This window comes from Mercenaria mercenaria, chromosome 18 (assembly GCF_021730395.1).
Source record: "Mercenaria mercenaria strain notata chromosome 18, MADL_Memer_1, whole genome shotgun sequence".
In the NCBI taxonomy this organism is placed as follows: Eukaryota; Metazoa; Mollusca; class Bivalvia; order Venerida; family Veneridae; genus Mercenaria; species Mercenaria mercenaria.
In genome coordinates this window covers 41,465,050-41,481,722 of record NC_069378.1, presented here as the reverse complement: position 1 = coordinate 41,481,722, position 16,673 = coordinate 41,465,050, and the positions used below count along the sequence as shown (strand labels likewise).

Here is a 16,673-nt window from a genome sequence, read left to right as displayed (position 1 = left end):
AGAAATGATAAGAAACACCAATGACTCAGCGTACAGAACCATACAACAACTCAGCGTACAGAACCATACAACAACTCCGCGTACAGAACCATACAACAACTCAGTGTACATAACCATACAACAACTCAGCGTACAGTAACAAACACCTGCTCATTTACACCATTATGGAATACACTTGATATTGATGTTCGCAAATATGAGCCGTGCCATGGGAAAACAAACATAGAGGCTTTGCGACCAGCATGGATCCAGACCAGCCTGCGCATCCGCGCAGTCTGGTCAGAATCCTTGCTGTTCGCTTTCAAAGCCTATAGCAATTAGAGAAACCGTTAGCGAACAGCGTGGATCCTGATCAGACTGCGCGGAAGCCCCGCCCGTGGATCGAACTCACGACCCCGCGATCCGTAGACCGACGCTCTACCTACTGAGCTAAGCGATCTAAACTTATAGTCAGGATTCGGTGTACGGGAATGGAAATCATTCTATGAATCAATGGCAACACGTAAGTAATATACAATGGCAACGTTACTATCTTTCTAAAGTTAAAATATTATATTGAGATTTAAAAAAAAATGTGTTAAAATCAGCTCGATGTGCGCGAATCTCTTTAATTATTGGCAAATACCTCGAAGACAAGCACACGGAACTATACATTTTATTTCACCATCTTATATGTGATATGTTTATCTACAACTGTAAGAAATTTCATGAAAGTCTATTTTGCACAAAAAAATTCTATTCGCAATTGTTAAAGTCCATAGCTAGGTGTATATCATAGATATAAATTTTATAAATACATGAATTCTTTCAAGGAAGGGATATAAATCTGTTCAAGTTTAGAAGTGTAATAATTGAATTAACCTCCCCTGGACCAATGTTTTCTTTAAACAGAAGACCATCAACGGGTTTGCATGGATATCACGGGAAAATCTTGAAATAGCTGTTACGCACACACAGTAAAGAGTGTACTACACATTGCGTGTTTTAAAAATGGAAGGAAGGGATATTGGTAAAAGGGATAATGTCTTTTTAAGAATCATTAAGGTAATCATTTTGCTTTTTGTTAAAATTCATGTTTTTGGGATGTTCATGCACGTACGTGTATGAACGGCTGATGAATCAGGTGGGTGGGGTACATGGTATTATTTCTGGGCAATTTCGAAGTTACTGTAAAACAAACTTTATCAGTTTATTCCAATGTGACAATACGTTAAAACCATGATCGAAGGACTCTCACTTTAATTAAAAGACTAAAAGTGGGAAAAGTTATCAGTATGTTCGTGTCACAATTTTCGGTACAAGTATTCGATATCTAGCAATAACCTAAGATAACCATAGGAAAGATAACTCCTGCAAACACTTGATTCAGGATTTCAAAAAAAAAAAAAAAAAAACAACATATAAATCAAATACATATATCATTAGGAATAAATCCGTGTAAATTACCTGATTAGTTGTAATGTGTATACATATAACTTAAGGTACTTCCGCAAATTGAAATTAGAAGTTCATTTAAAAAATCAGACTCCTCGAAACAGCTTTCGAAATGCGAGGACACAAAAAATATATGATAAAAGTAGAAAAGATATATCTGTAGGTAAACTTGCAAGCATGAAAGCTACGCTGAACCCTATCTCCACAGTTCATTGGAAGAAAATGAGTGAACATTTTTGGTGCAAAATTTTGGTATCGTATGCAACCTAAATTGCTATAAAATATTTATTTTCAAATCAAAGCAATGCCAATATAGTGCATACGAGCGTTACTTTTTCAAGAAAATGTCGTTAAACATTCTAATGCGCATAACACGTGCTCAGTTTTTCTAAAATATTTCGCCGCCATGTTTATTTCAAGGAATTAAATATATGATTGTTCTTTTACCTCAGATTTCCTTTCTGAAATATATATTCCTCCTTATTCATTGTTAGAGATATCCGTTTAGTATAGTTTTGCACTGTCCGATCTCCTTAATGTGTTACCGATCCTTTACATTAAAGAATAAACGCAATGTGTAATGATAGTTTTTCGCTTTACAAACCTGTCTTGGACAAGAAAGCCGTTTCACTTAAAATTTTTAAGCATCCGCTGGCAATATATTGATGAAAGATCGGGACTTTTTCTAAAATAAAGTTCAATTTCAATCATTTTCAAAAACTAGAAATATTGCAAATTGTGTTGAATTTATAAATAAAACAAAAATCCCCAAAATAAACCATTTTATATCTTTTCCAGGAACTATACGTTTCAGCCGAACAACGCATTTTAAGACGACACAAAACTGATTTCTCTTTGTAAACAATGTCAAAGTTCACCTGAGGGACATTGCTGAAAATGTAAACGTGCTTACTTGTTTCAGTTTTACGTCCTGTAGAAAACAATAAACTTTCAACTTTAAATGCATATATTTTCTATAATTATTCCAATATCAAAAACCGTCCGATCTTTTCCGTGAGAAATAAACGAAGCAAATTTAACTATTTGTTTACACTTCAACCATGTGAAATTAAAGGCATGTACTATCACGAGACTCCCGTGCATTTTGAACCTCGTGGTGAATAAACTGAATTTTACTTTAAAGTATGGTGTCTCAGTTGAGCCAGTTCTTTGTTAATTTCAGAGAACATACATTAAAGAAGTGTTAATGAGATTATGCATGAGTACGAATATTTACTAGTCTACTTTAAATTAACGACAATATTAAACAAGTGTGCACTCAGCAAATAGCAAGTCTATTATTTTCAGGTGTATACTGAACACTGATCCCAATGTTCGTAATTTTCAGATGAAGAACTCGTTATCCTTGGTTTCGTAGACAGTCTTAGTACTGGACCTCTAATTCCGCTATCAACACCGCTGTAATGTAAAGTCAGTGTCCATTTCTATGCCGGAATCAATACACATTTGTTATCAGTTTAAATCTATGAAAGTGTTAAAAATATCATTGTTAAACGAAGAACCAAGATAAGAAAAGTTACTTTTGAGACACTGCTGATTTTATTCATCAGGTTTCCGCGTGAAAAGTTGATTGTACTTTGTTTGTTTCGTAGTTATCTATAATTGTATACAAATTGTATTACCTCCTAACATATTTGGCTGTACATTTTTCTGCGATTTATTCTCACTGTGTTTTTTAAAAACATGTTGCATAAATTCTCATATTGTATAAAAAGTCGATGGATCAAACTTGGTTAGTTTACGACACATGAAACATTTAATAAGGAATCACTATACACATCAAACATGTCCCGGACCAGTATGCGGAAATACTGTGGCCAAATGTTTCAAGACTGTCTAAAAATGTACCGCAGAAAGTGCTGAAAATTCCATTTCCACCATATTTTTCGTGAGATAAGCAGCGCGTAAGTACATAAATTCCACTATATTTAATTAAACCTTTCTTATACTTGCACAATCCTTGAAACGAATTTTAGATCGTTGCCAAATCTTGTTCACATTAGGTCTGAAACTTGTCTTACAATTTTAGGCAGTTTGGTACACCATACATAGAAAAATCATTGTCCGCACATTGCACTACTTTTATGTATGTTGAAAATAGCAATATGTACAAATTTATTTTCGTTTTAATACATGAAGTGGTCAGATTTGAAAACAGATTTTGTAATAAGTTTAGTTCTATTCAGTAAGACAATTTCCTATGCACTAATTGAAACTTTGAACTAACTTTTGCCATTCATGAATTTTTAATAAAGTATTTTGAAAGGATTTATAAATCTAACCAAAAATTTGGAAAAATACAGGTAAAATATCTGCTTTGTTTATTTTCAAATTTTAGTATCACTTTTTAAACAGCTACTTTTAGTTCTGGTTTTGCAAACTGAGCTGTTTTGTGCTATGGAACAGCTGCATTCGAAAGCTTTTGTTCACTATATTTTCACCCCTCAAATGAAGGTCACTCTAAATTCAAGATGGTGGAAATACCTTAAAGGTCCATTACTAAAACCCGAACGAGTATTATATGAAAACCAGAGTTTGTAGCTGAGACTTCCTATTTACTGAAAATATGGCTCACTGCATCAGATCTGACCAAATAGTCATGAATATGTTCAAGAATAACTAACAAATAAACAAAAAACGTTGCCTATGTCAAACCGAAAGTATGTTTTCCGACTGCTTACGAACCCGTCGAGCATCTTCGAATTTTTTCGGAAGCATCCTCCAAAACGAGGCTATAATTTATACATAGATGCAAAATATATTATATGGCCAAACGATAACGTGATTTTTACAAACTTAGCACATGGAATTCAACAATTTTGTAACTCATAAAACCTTCATGAAAATCATTCTTATAATACAGGTAATAAACAGCTATACTACAAGTTTGCGGAAGGACAATTCAGGCCCTTCCCGAATAAAAGTGTTTTTACAACTTCGTCTGCAAACGTTTTCAGTTAATCTCTTTTCAGTATAGTTTTAAGAATATAAATGAATAACTGTCTTACACTGCGAAACAAAATGTGATTGAAATTTACCTAAATACACTGTTTTTATGTACATATGGCTACATTAATTTAATAAGATTTTAGACATTAAACACATTGTCTTGGCCTAATATATCACTGTCAATTTTAAACATAAATTTTGTACATTTCATATTTTTCGTGCAAGTTGTGTTATAATTACCATCATGGAAATACAGTTATTTTGTCGCGCGTCTTTAAACGGATATTCGTTTGAAAAAATTTTTTAAATCACGTGATCCCGAAGAATTTCCGACCGATTAGGGAAAAAAACGATAAGCATGAAAGTAGGACAAAATGACCCCCCCATGTCAGTCTAAAGAAAATACAGAAAAATCATTTGTTTCTCTGTTCTTGTGTTGAGTTCAAGGGAATATTGCACGGCTATCATAATGTTTAGTACTATATTACAAAATGTGTAGTTTTTTTTAAGATTTATGTCTATTTATTTGTCTTTATTTTGCACCTTTAACCTGTTTACCATAAATCCACAAAATACAACAAAGGAAATAGCAGTATTGATTTTGAAGCAATATTATTTATTTACAGGCGTATGAATGCCTGACAAATCACATCGAGAATCTAACGCTGCAGTTTCAAGTACCTGATATTTTCTTCTTTGGTTAAAAAATATTTACAATAGATAATGATCGACAACAGAAGGAATATCACGGTAACAAAATACGCTTGTCCTACTAAAGTTATGGTTTCATTATTTTGATATTATATTGAACATTTTTGTTTAAATTAAAGTGTAAAAGAAACTAGGCGTCTATGATCATGATGATAAAAACCGAGTATAATGTAAACGATGATCCAAATTCACAAAGTTTCGGACATGTTAGATACGGTTAGAAAACAAACATATCGTACGTATAATTATATCCCCACAAAACGAAGTTTGGGGGGGAGGGTGGTATATAGGATTTAGCTTGTCGTTCGGTCGGTCGGTCCGTCCGTCCGTCCGTTGGTTTTCATGGTTTCCGGACAATAACTCAGAAAAGGCTTGACAGATTTAAATAGATTTTAGTACACCGGTGTAACATTATAAAATACAGGCCAAGTTCGACTTTGCTTACAATCCACTACTTTTTGACGTAGTTATGGCCCCTTTCCAACATAAATTTGCCAAACTCGTGGTTTCCGGACAATAACTCATGCAAGGCTTGGCATATTTAAATAATTTTTGGTACATAGGCTAACATCATAAAATACAGGTCATGTTCGACTTTGGCTATAAACCACCATTTTTACGTAGTTATGGCCCTTTTCCAACTTAGAATTTGCTATACCTCTGCGACAAGGCCGTATCGGGGGTGGAAGGTGGTATTATTCGTCACTCCTGTGACAGTTTTAGTTAAGCATAGAGATGGTTTTGCACAGTGAATACATGCTTTTTACTTTTAATTCCGTAAGTACATACACTACACTTGGAAGGGCGTTCTTTTAATGCCTTTTTTATTGGAACATTCAACTATTAAAACTAAAAATATATCTGGCAATTTCTTAGGAACAATGCACGTATTGGATAGACATTTTATTGATAAAGAGGTACAAAATCTGTAAAAACTAGGTAAGAAACTGAAACAAACAAATACCTTTTGCATATTCATTTAATAAAAGAAAGAAACAAAAAAAAAACGAAAACAAAAAAAAAAAACAAGAAAAAACATCATCAACAACAACAACCCCCCCCCCCCCCCCCCCGCAACAACGATAACAATGCTTATATATTTTATTTTCTTTTAATCGGATTTCGTGACAGTCCACTGCATTATTGTGCATGATATGTAGTATATTCGGCAACCTGATTTCTTATCCGTACATTGTAACCAAGGTAGCGTTGCATTTTGGTCGTTGGTTACCGAAAGATTACGAAATTTAAGGACACGTCACGGCTGAGATAGTTTAGATTTATTGCAATACACGATCGGTATTAAAATTGTGTTTCCAATACATGTGCTCATTATATAAATCCTCAATATCCATGTGAAAATAAGGAATGTGTTTTGTATGATTGCAACACTGTGAGTTGCTCTAATTAGTGACAAATGAATTTTAGTTAAGTTGGTCTGCAGTTCGCAGTTCGCAGTTCGCGTTTCGAATTGCGAACTGCAAACTGGTCTGCAGTTCGCAGTTCGCAGTTCGCGATTCGAATTGCGAACTGCAAACTGGTCTGCAGTTCGCGATTCGAATTGCGAACTGTAAACTGGTCTGCACTTTACGATTCAAATGTCAACGTGCAGTCTGATCAACAATGTCCTGCACATTGCAGACAAGAATGCATTTCACAGTTGGTCTGCAGTTCTCGTTTCGAATTGCGAACTGCAAACTGGTCTGCAGTTTGCGATTCGTGTTGCGAACTGCAAACTAGTCTGCGTTTACGATTCAAATTTCAAAGTGTGCAGTCTGATCAGCACTGCCGGCAAATTGTAGACAAGAATGCATTTCAAATTTGGTCTGAAGTAAGCAGTTCGCGTTTCGAATTGCGAACTGCAAAACTGGTCTGCAGTTCGCGATTCTAATTGCAAACTGTAAACTGGTCTGCGCTTTACGATTCAAATGTCAACGTGCAGTCTGATCAACACTGTCCTGCGCATTGCAGACAAGAATGCATTTCACAGTTGGTCTGCAGTTCGCGATTCGAATTGCGAACTGCAAACTGGCCTGCAGTTCGTGATTCGAATTCGAACTGCAAACTGGTCTGCAGTTCGGGATTCGTATTGCAAACTGTAAACTGGGCTACAATTTACGATTCAAATTTCAAAGTGCAGTCTGATCAGCACTGTCCAGCGCATTGCGGACAAGAATGCTTTTCATAATTAGTCTGCAGTTCGCATTTCGCTTTTTCCAACTGCGAACTGCAAACTGGTCCGCAGTTCGCTTTTCCAAATTGCAAACTGCAATCTTGTCTGCTGTTACAATAAAAATTTCAAAGTGCAGTCTGATCAGCACTTTCTTGCGCATTGCAGACAAGAATGCATTTCACAGTTGGTCTATAGTTCGCAGTTTGTGTTTCAAATTGCGAACTGCAATCTGGTCTGCAGTTCGCGTTTCGAATTGCGAACTGCAAACTGGTCTGCAGTTCGCAGTTCGCAGTTCGTGATTCGAATTGCGAACTGCAAACTGGTCTGCGGTTCAAGATTCAAAATAAAAATATATTTGAACGTTACTCTTATACTTTTAAGTAATAGGTCAGTATTTGCTAAATATAAAATTTTGAGCCGTGCCATGAGAAAATCAACATAGTGGGTTTGCGACCAGCATGGATCCAGACCAGCTTGCGCATCCGCTCAGTCTGGTTAGGATCCATGCTGTTCGCTAATGGTTTCTCTAATTGCAGTAGGCTTTAAAAGTGGACAGCATGGATCCTGACCAGACTGCGCGGATGCGCAGGCTGGTCTGGATCCATGCTGGTCGCAAACCCACTATGTTGATTTTCTCATGGCACGGCTCATTAATGTAATGGTCTGCACTTCCTCCCTCTTCAGTAGAACTGCAAAGTGCCAGCAAGTCTGCGGCTCCTAGTTTTCGATTCGAACTACGAACTGCAAACTGGTCTGCAGTTCTCAGTTCGCAGTTCGCAATTCGTATTTCATAATTCGAATTGCGAACTGCAAACTGGTCTGCAGTTCGCAGTTCACGATTCGAATTGCGAACTGCAAACTGGTCTGCAGTTCAAGATTCAAAATGAAAATGAATTTGAAGGTTACTCTTATACTTTAAAGTAATAGGCAAGTGTTTGCTAAACATAAATGTGAAAAGTCTGCACTTCCTCCCTCTCCATTAGAACTGCAGACAAGAATGCATTTCACAGTTGGTTTACAGTTCGCAGTTTGCGTTTCGAATTGTGAACTGCAAACTGGTCCGCAGTTCGCAGTTCGCCTTTTGAATTGCGAACTGCAAACTGGCCTGCAGTTCGCAGTTCGTGATTCGAATTGCGAACTGCAAACTGGTCCGCTGTTCGCAGTTCGCCTTTCGAATTGCGAACTGCAAACTGGCCTGCAGTTCGCAGTTCGCGATTCGAATTGCGAACTGCAAAATGGTCTGCAGTTCGCGATTCAAATTCGAACTGAAAACTGGTCTGCAGTTCGAGATTCCTATTGAGAACTTGACACTGTGCTGCAGTTTACGATTCAAAATTCAAAGTGCAGTCTGATCAGCACTGTCCAACAAAATGTAGACAAGAATGCATTTCACAGTTGGTCTGCAGTTTGCAGTTCTCAGTTCACGTTTTCAAATGCGATCTGCAAACTGGAAAAGTAAACAAGAAATGAAAAATCTTGAAATGGAGCTTTTCTATCTTGCAGGATTTTTTCCAATGAATTTAGTAACATTTTTATGGAGGAGCCGCCCATATCAATTATCGGTGACGAATATAGATAAGCTTAAATATAAACAATGAAAACATGTAGAAGTTATAGCATGTTTGTCACGGGATGTAACATTTCATGTTCTTTAAAACTTAATAGTGACGTGCGCCGCGCATAGCGGGGAAACTTTAATACTTTTCCCTGGCGGTATCGTCTGCTGTTTAATTGAATTGGATATCCTCGGCAATGAACGTGTTATTACGAATATTAACGGAGATGTCCGAGGCACTTCATCCTTGCCGTACAGTCTTTGTGAATTCTTGTCATGTAGGTTACATTCTACCAATTGAATTCCTTATTTATTTCATATTAATAACAAAACATTCAGACCTCATTTTTAGCACTTTAGAGCATTTCAATGATATGAAAACCATATATGGTCATTTAGTATAACATGTCTTCTTATCAAAAATAGAAAAATATTTACATGTTATGTTGTATATAAGAAAAATAATCTGTTCTGAGAACATCACCCTCTAAAAATGCCCCATGAAAACAGCCGTTTAGCAATACGCGTAGGTAGACATTTTTCGCAAAGAATAAAACTTATTCCAGGAAATTTACAATGAAAATGGTCTAGATCTATTCTCAATACAATAAACAATAAACATAAGCCAAAAATTTAACTGTCACCTCCTCATGTCACTCATTATACCAGACTTCATCCATAGCATGGAACTACATTTTGGACTACTTCACATGTAACACTGAGTAGTCACTTCCGGTTTGGTGTAATCCGTCCTGTATGACCAAACTTCTTGGTTTGTTTTATGAGTATAAAGGAGAGCTAGAATGAGAGAAAGAAATTCACTGGTGTTCTTTAGTACCTTTTACTGCCAAATTCTTCTACGCTCAGAGCAGTTAATGTACTCTTACGAGCAATACAGTAAAATTCATAGAAAACTGAATTAAAATCATTTAGAATTCTTATGATTACTTCAATTAATTCACCAGTCGGTGTGGCAAGGGATATTTTGAAATATCTTTAATATTGTAGTTTGTATTTCTTTACAGAGCGCGTGAATTTTTTTTTTTTGTGAAAACTTTGTATTATTTTATCTTTATTTTATCAGTTGATATATATTGTGATATGTTTCAATGTAAAGACATTTACACCCATTATAAGGATCGACTACAGCCAAGTAAGGCCTAATGTAACTCTTGAATGGCTTAAAGCCCAATCCGTTTACTGTCATGATGTTATAACATTTTTTCTTATGGAATGCTTTTAACTCAAATACATTTCTATTGTATTTAGGACTTATTAAAAGGTCATAAAACACATGAACTGACATATATAAAATAAAATAAAAAATCTTGTGCAGCTTTTGCAGTAGTGCGTTGTTCCTGTAAAATAATTCAGCTTTACATTGTGTGATTTCTATTACAGTACATGTGTGTATATCATTTCAATTTTAAACAAAAATTATATTGCCCTTTGTAAATAAAATCAACGAAAGATTAATTGTAAGATTAATCAAAGAACTGTTTCATTTGACGGAATTTGCCCGGATATTGAAGTAACTAGCCGGAATGTTCAAGTCACTCTCAGCCCACTCAAGAATGCTCATCTCACGTCTGACTATAGCTCACCTGACTTTGGATTATTTCTGACATATAAAATATTCTCAGATTGTAACCTACAGGTCAATGCAAGCTTGACATATCTGCGTCGAAGCCTGTATTGATTGTCCAGTCAGAGAGAGAGGCTAATTTTGCGATGAACTGCACCTGAGACGGGCTAATTTTGCCTGAAACTTTACCTATTTCTAACTTTCTAAAACAGAACAATTTGATAAATAGTAACGAATATTAACGAAAGTAGTCCACACACAAGCAAAGTAACGCCAGTCGTATTTGAACAGTGTTTAAAGCGAAATATACTGGACTTATTGTACAAAATATTCATAGATAAGTGTCATATAAAGAGAAAGTCCGTATAATCTCGTCCCTGGCAAAACCAGCATATTACATACATCTGCTAAAAAAAACCAACATTTAACACCATTCTTGCCGCCGCCTTCGGATATGTCCAAGGTAGCACTGGAATGGCTCATCGACAGACCCGTTTTATTGTCTTGGTATTATAATGAAATATGACAATAAGAAATCTGCACACGGTCAGTACTAGACTGGGCTTTGATCTTGGCTTAGAAAAGTTACTTTATAAATTTTTGTTTGGTTTAATGTAAGCGGGGGTTTGATATGTGCAGGTGTCTAATACTTTTAGAGATTTTATCTATTTTTGCCATTGATAAGTAATTTGAATTAAATTGTCCATAACTAATTGGAACGACGACAGACCAGTTTGCAGTTCGCAATTCGAATTATGAACTACGAATTGCGAACTGCGAACTGAGAACTGCAGACCAGTTTGCAGTTCGCAATTCGAATTATGAAAATACGAATTGCGAACTGCCCAACTGAGAACTGCAGACCAGTTTGCAGTTCGTAGTTCGAATCGAAAACTAGGAGCCGCAGACTTGCTGGCACTTTGCAGTTCTAATGAAGAGGGAGGAAGTGCAAACCATTAACATTAATGAGCCGTGCCATGAGAAAACCAACATAGTGGGTGTGCGACCAGCATGGATCCAGACCAGCCTGCGCATCCGCGCAGTCTGGTCAGGATCCATGCTGTTCACTTTTAAAGCCTACTGCAATTAGAGAAACCATTAGCGAACAGCATGGATCCTGACCAGACTGAGCGGAATGCGCAAGCTGGTCTGGATCCATGCTGGTCGCAAACCCACTATGTTGATTTTCTCATGGCACGGCTCAAAATTTTATATTTAGCAAATACTGACCTATTACTTAAAGTATAAGAGTAACGTTCAAATACATTTTTATTTTGAATCTTGAACCCCAGACCAGTTTGCAGTTCGCAATTCGAATCACGAACTGCGAACTGCGAACTGCAGACCAGTTTGCAGTTCGCAATTCGAAACGCGAACTGCAGACCAGTTTGCAGTTGCCAATTTGAAAAACAAACTGCGAAACTATAGACCAACTGTGAAATGCATTCTTGTCTGCAATGCGCAAGAAAGTGCTGATCAGACTGCACTTTGAAATTTTTATTGTAATCAGCAGACAAGATTGCAGTTTGCAATTTGGAACGCGAACTGCGGACCAGTTTGCAGGTTCGCAATTGGAAAAAGCGAAATGCGAACTGCAGACTAATTATGAAAAGCATTCTTGTCCGCAATGCGCTGGACAGTGCTGATCAGACTACACTTTGAAATTTGAATCGTAAATTGTAGCCCAGTTTTCAGTTTGCAATACGAATCCCGAACTGCAGACCAGTTTGCAGTTCGAATTCGAATCGCGAACTGCAGACCAGTTTGCAGTTCGCAATTCGAATCGCGAACTGCGAACTGCAGACCAGTTTGCAGTTCGCAATTCGAAACGCGAACTGCGAACTGCAGACCAGTTTGCAGTTCGCAACTGGAAACACAAACGGCGAACTAAGACCAACTGTGAAATGCATTCTTGTCTGCAATGCGCAAGAAAGTGCTGATCAGACTGCACTTTGAAATTTTTATTGTAATCAGCAGACAAGATTGCAGTTTTCAATTTGAAACGCGAACTGTGGACGAGTTTGCAGTTCGCAGTTGGAAACGCGGAATGCGAACTACAGACTTATTATGAAAAGCATTTTTGTCCGCAATGCGCTGGACAGTGCTGATCAGACTGCACTTTGAAATTTGAATCGTAAATTGTGTCCCAGTTTACAGTTCGAAATACGAATCCCGAACTGCAGACCAGTTTGCAGTTCGCAATTCAGATCGCGAACTGCGAACTGCAGACCAGTTTGCAGTTCGCAATTCGAAACGCGAACTGCGAACTACAGACCAGTTTGCAGTTCACAATTGGAGACACAAACTGCGAACTATAGACCAACTGTGAAATGCATTCTTTTCTGCAATGCGCAAGAAAGTGCTGATCTGACTGCACTTTGGAATTTTTATTGTAATCAGCAGACAAGATTGCAGTTTGCAATTTGGAACGCTAACCGCGGACCAGTTCGCAGTTGCAAACGCGAAATGAGAACTGCAGACTAATTATTAAATTCATTCTGGTCCGCAATGCGCTGGACAGTGCTGAAACAGACTGCACTTTGAAATTTGAATCGTTAAACTGCAGATTAGTTTGCAGTTCGCAACACGAATCGCGAACTGCAGACCAGTTTGCAGTTTGCAATTCGAAACGCATACTGCAGACCAACTGTGAAATGCATTCTTGTCTGCAATGCGCAGGACAGTGTTGATCAGACTGCACGTTGAAATTTGAATCGTAAACTGCAGACTAGTTTGCAGTTCACAACACGAATCGCGAACTGCAGACCAGTTTGCAGTTCGCAATTCGAAACGCGAACTGCAGACCAGTTTGCAGTTTGCAATTCGAAACGCATACTGCAAACCAACTGTGAAATGCATTCTTGTCTGCAATGCGCAGGACAGTGTTGATCAGACTGCACGTTGAAATTCGAATCGTAAACTGCAGACTAGTTTGCAGTTCACAACACGAATCGCGAACTGCAGACCAGTTTGCAGTTCGCAATTCGAAACGCGAACTGCAGACCAACCGTGAAATGCATTCTTGTCTGCAATGCGCAGGACAGTGTAGATCAGACTGCACGTTGACATTTGAATCGTAAAGTGCAGACCAGTTTACAGTTCGCAATTCGAATCGCGAACTGCAGACCAGTTTGCAGTTCGCAATTCGAATCGCGAACTGCGAACTGCGAACTGCAGACCAGTTTGCAGTTCGCAGTTCGAAACGCGAACTGCGAACTGCGAACTGCAGACCAACTTAACTTATATGACAAATGACTGAAACAATAGTAATTCTTACGTGATCTGGAATAGACAAAACGACAGTAAGGTAACAATATATTCTTTTATTGTTTTGATTTATGAGTTGTAAGCTACAATATAGAAGATCCATTTTTAAGAAAATCAAACTGGAAGTTAGAAAAAACAGAGAATTTTAATTAGGTCATGAGTCATCATACACCTGTCAAAATTTGTCATTAGTTTTCACGAGCTGTCAAAATTATTCTTATCTCTCCATTCTGCATATGCATTGTTTTTGTAAGTATCTTGGTAGGACATTGTAGTGTATAACTTACTTTACATTCCACAATAATATATATGCTTGAAATTGTTTCGTTGAGCTCACCGAAGTCGCGCAGGAATCTCTATTATTTTAGTTTATTGTCTGTAATAAAGGTATCAAACCTCAATATTAAGATATAAGAATTGTTCCTTTCTGGTAGACAAAGGAAACTATTTGGTTGAATCATAACATAACGATTTTTGGAAAGAACTGAATATTATTTGTTTTCTATCATTCACTGGAAATTCGAAACGTGATACCACCTTAACAGTTATATTGCACTACCTATTTTGTTCGTTTTGAGCTCACCTGATCGCTCGATGTCCGGCGTCCGTCGTCTGTCTGTCGTCTGTTTGTCTGTCTGTCAACAGTTAGCTTGTGTATGCGATAGAGGCTGTATTTTTCAACTGATCTTCATGAAATTTTGTCAGAATGGTTGCCTTGATACAATTAAGGCCAAGTTGGAAAATGATCTTCATGAATTTTGGTCAGAATGATTGCCTTGATAAAATCTAGGACAAGTTTGAATATGGGTTATCTAGGGTCAAAACTAGGTCACTAGGTCGAATCAAAGAAAATCCTTGTGTATGCCATAGAGGCTGTATTTTTCAATTGATCTTCAAGAATTTTTGTCAGTATAATAACCTTGATGAAATCTAGGCCAAATTTGAAAATGGGTCATCTAGGATCAAAAACTAGATACTAGGTCAAATCAAAGGAAAATCTTGTGTATGCGATAGAGGCTGTATTTTTCAATTGATTTTCATGAAAAAATTCAGTGATGACGCAAAGGAATAAATTTTAAGTCCGTGACATAATAAAGATTTAGTATACAGGCTTCGCCCATATATCAAAGAATTTCCCCGTTTCCCCTTGATTCATGTATGCATTTTTATAACTTTTCTGACAATTAATGTGCAAATTCGATTTGTTGTTATTCTAATATGCAGTAAGCATCATTGATTATGTTCGTTAAATTTTGAAGATAGGATGAACAATTATGTGCACTGCTCTCCCAAAAACGGTGGCATAGAGGGGACATAGGAAATATTTTATTTATCACGTGCGCACGTGTTAGCTAACATGTGCGAACGTGTTAATTAACACGTGCGCACGTGATAACTATCACGTTCGCACGTGGTAGCTAACACGTTCGCACGTGATACCTATTACGTTCGTATAGGAAATATTCTATTTATCACGTTCGCACGTGATAACTATCTAGTTCACATAGGAAATATTTTATTTATCACGTGCGCACGTGTTAATTAACACGTTCGCACGTGTTAGCTTACACGTGCGCACGTGATAAATAAAATATTTCCTATGTCCCCTCTATGCCACCGTACCCAAATGATGTCACTGTGATAAACTTGTTCTTGTTGGAAGTTTAAATAACACCGAGAGCTGTTAGGTTTTATTTTTAATAGATAACGCCCCATAAACTGTTGACCCTGATTTATAAAGCAGTGTAACACCTTGTGGTTGCTAAATCCCCTCCCCCACCCCCATTTTTTGCATTTGTGAGCATAGGTAAACAGTATCCTTTGTGTGAGCATAGGAAAACAGTATCCTTATTAATTATTAGTTATTAAAAGTGAAACAAGTTCTCATGTCAAGGGACGCAACTGATATACCGACGGAATGGATAGGCTGCATATGTATGTAACATCCGAATTCTCTCCCATTTTAATATTTCATACACTGACTTTTTTTTTACACAGACACTTGGGTTAGGACTCCCTATCAGTTTCCAAAATAGCTGTCTTAGCGGGCATTTTATCGGGAGTTGATTTCATGTAGTTCTGGCGGAACATTTCATATTTTCGAACGGGTGTGCATGGTGGCTACCTTATCTTTTAACAGGAACAAGGTTCTCAAATCAGATAGAAAACATTGTTAAACGTTCATAAATATTTGGACTCGGAATAAACACAAATCCCACAGGTGTCGGGTAACGGAGCAACTGCCTGTACGAAAATAGGACCCGTTTTACAGCTGTAGAACGTCTGTAAAAGACCTGTTTTTTTATATTACAGCCGTAAAAGACCTGTAAGTGAAAAAATACCAGAAATACAGTTGCAATTTACAGGTGTAAAACATGCAGGTCTAAAAAGAACAGTTGTAATTTAAAGAAATAGTTGAAAGTTACAGCTGTAAAATGGTCATGTCTCAGAATTACAGCTGTAACTTTTTTGAAGGGAAACATGAATAGTGTCAGCCAACTTTAATGCATTTTGGTGGGATATAACTGAAATTCACAGAGACACCACATCATCTAAAATATTGGAATTGTAACTGTTGTGGAGTAAGTGCAAATGTTTAATTACCTAATATAGTTGTAAAAGGACATATTCATGTACATATATCAACCATTTACACTATATTTGAAGCTGATAAATTTAAAAGTCATAATGACACGATTTTCATATGTTTCATGACAAAGAAAGTTATATAAACAAGATCTGATGCATAGTTTCTCCCTTGTTTCATACTCTTGAATTTTGCAATTGCTATACTGTAAACAGAATACATTTTGTTCATTACTTACTATGTTATTTATTTTGCCATTTTTGTAGTAATTGCTACCTTTTCTAGCCTCGGAGAATTACAATTCATCCTAAAACTTTTTGTACCTCTGCTTTCGTCCTTTAAAATAATGCCCTCTGAATTTTAAACACCTGTAGTATTTCTACAGCTGTAA

At 36.9% G+C, this 16,673-nt stretch overlaps 1 protein-coding gene across 2 annotated transcripts in view; it reads left to right on the top strand.

Moving 5' to 3' along the window:
• The first annotated feature begins 923 nt into the window (after positions 1–923).
• Positions 924–16,673, top strand: part of LOC123538526 (uncharacterized) — a 41,681-nt gene continuing 25,931 nt past the window's right edge. The window contains exon 1 of one of the 2 annotated variants that reach the window (XM_045322685.2): positions 924–1,044. In XM_045322685.2, coding sequence (XP_045178620.2) covers positions 991–1,044 — 54 coding nt within the window. In that variant the 5' untranslated portion in view covers positions 924–990. Of the gene's footprint in view, positions 1,045–13,673; positions 13,736–16,673 lie in introns of those variants that run through there. The other variant, XM_045322686.2, reaches the window with a different exon arrangement.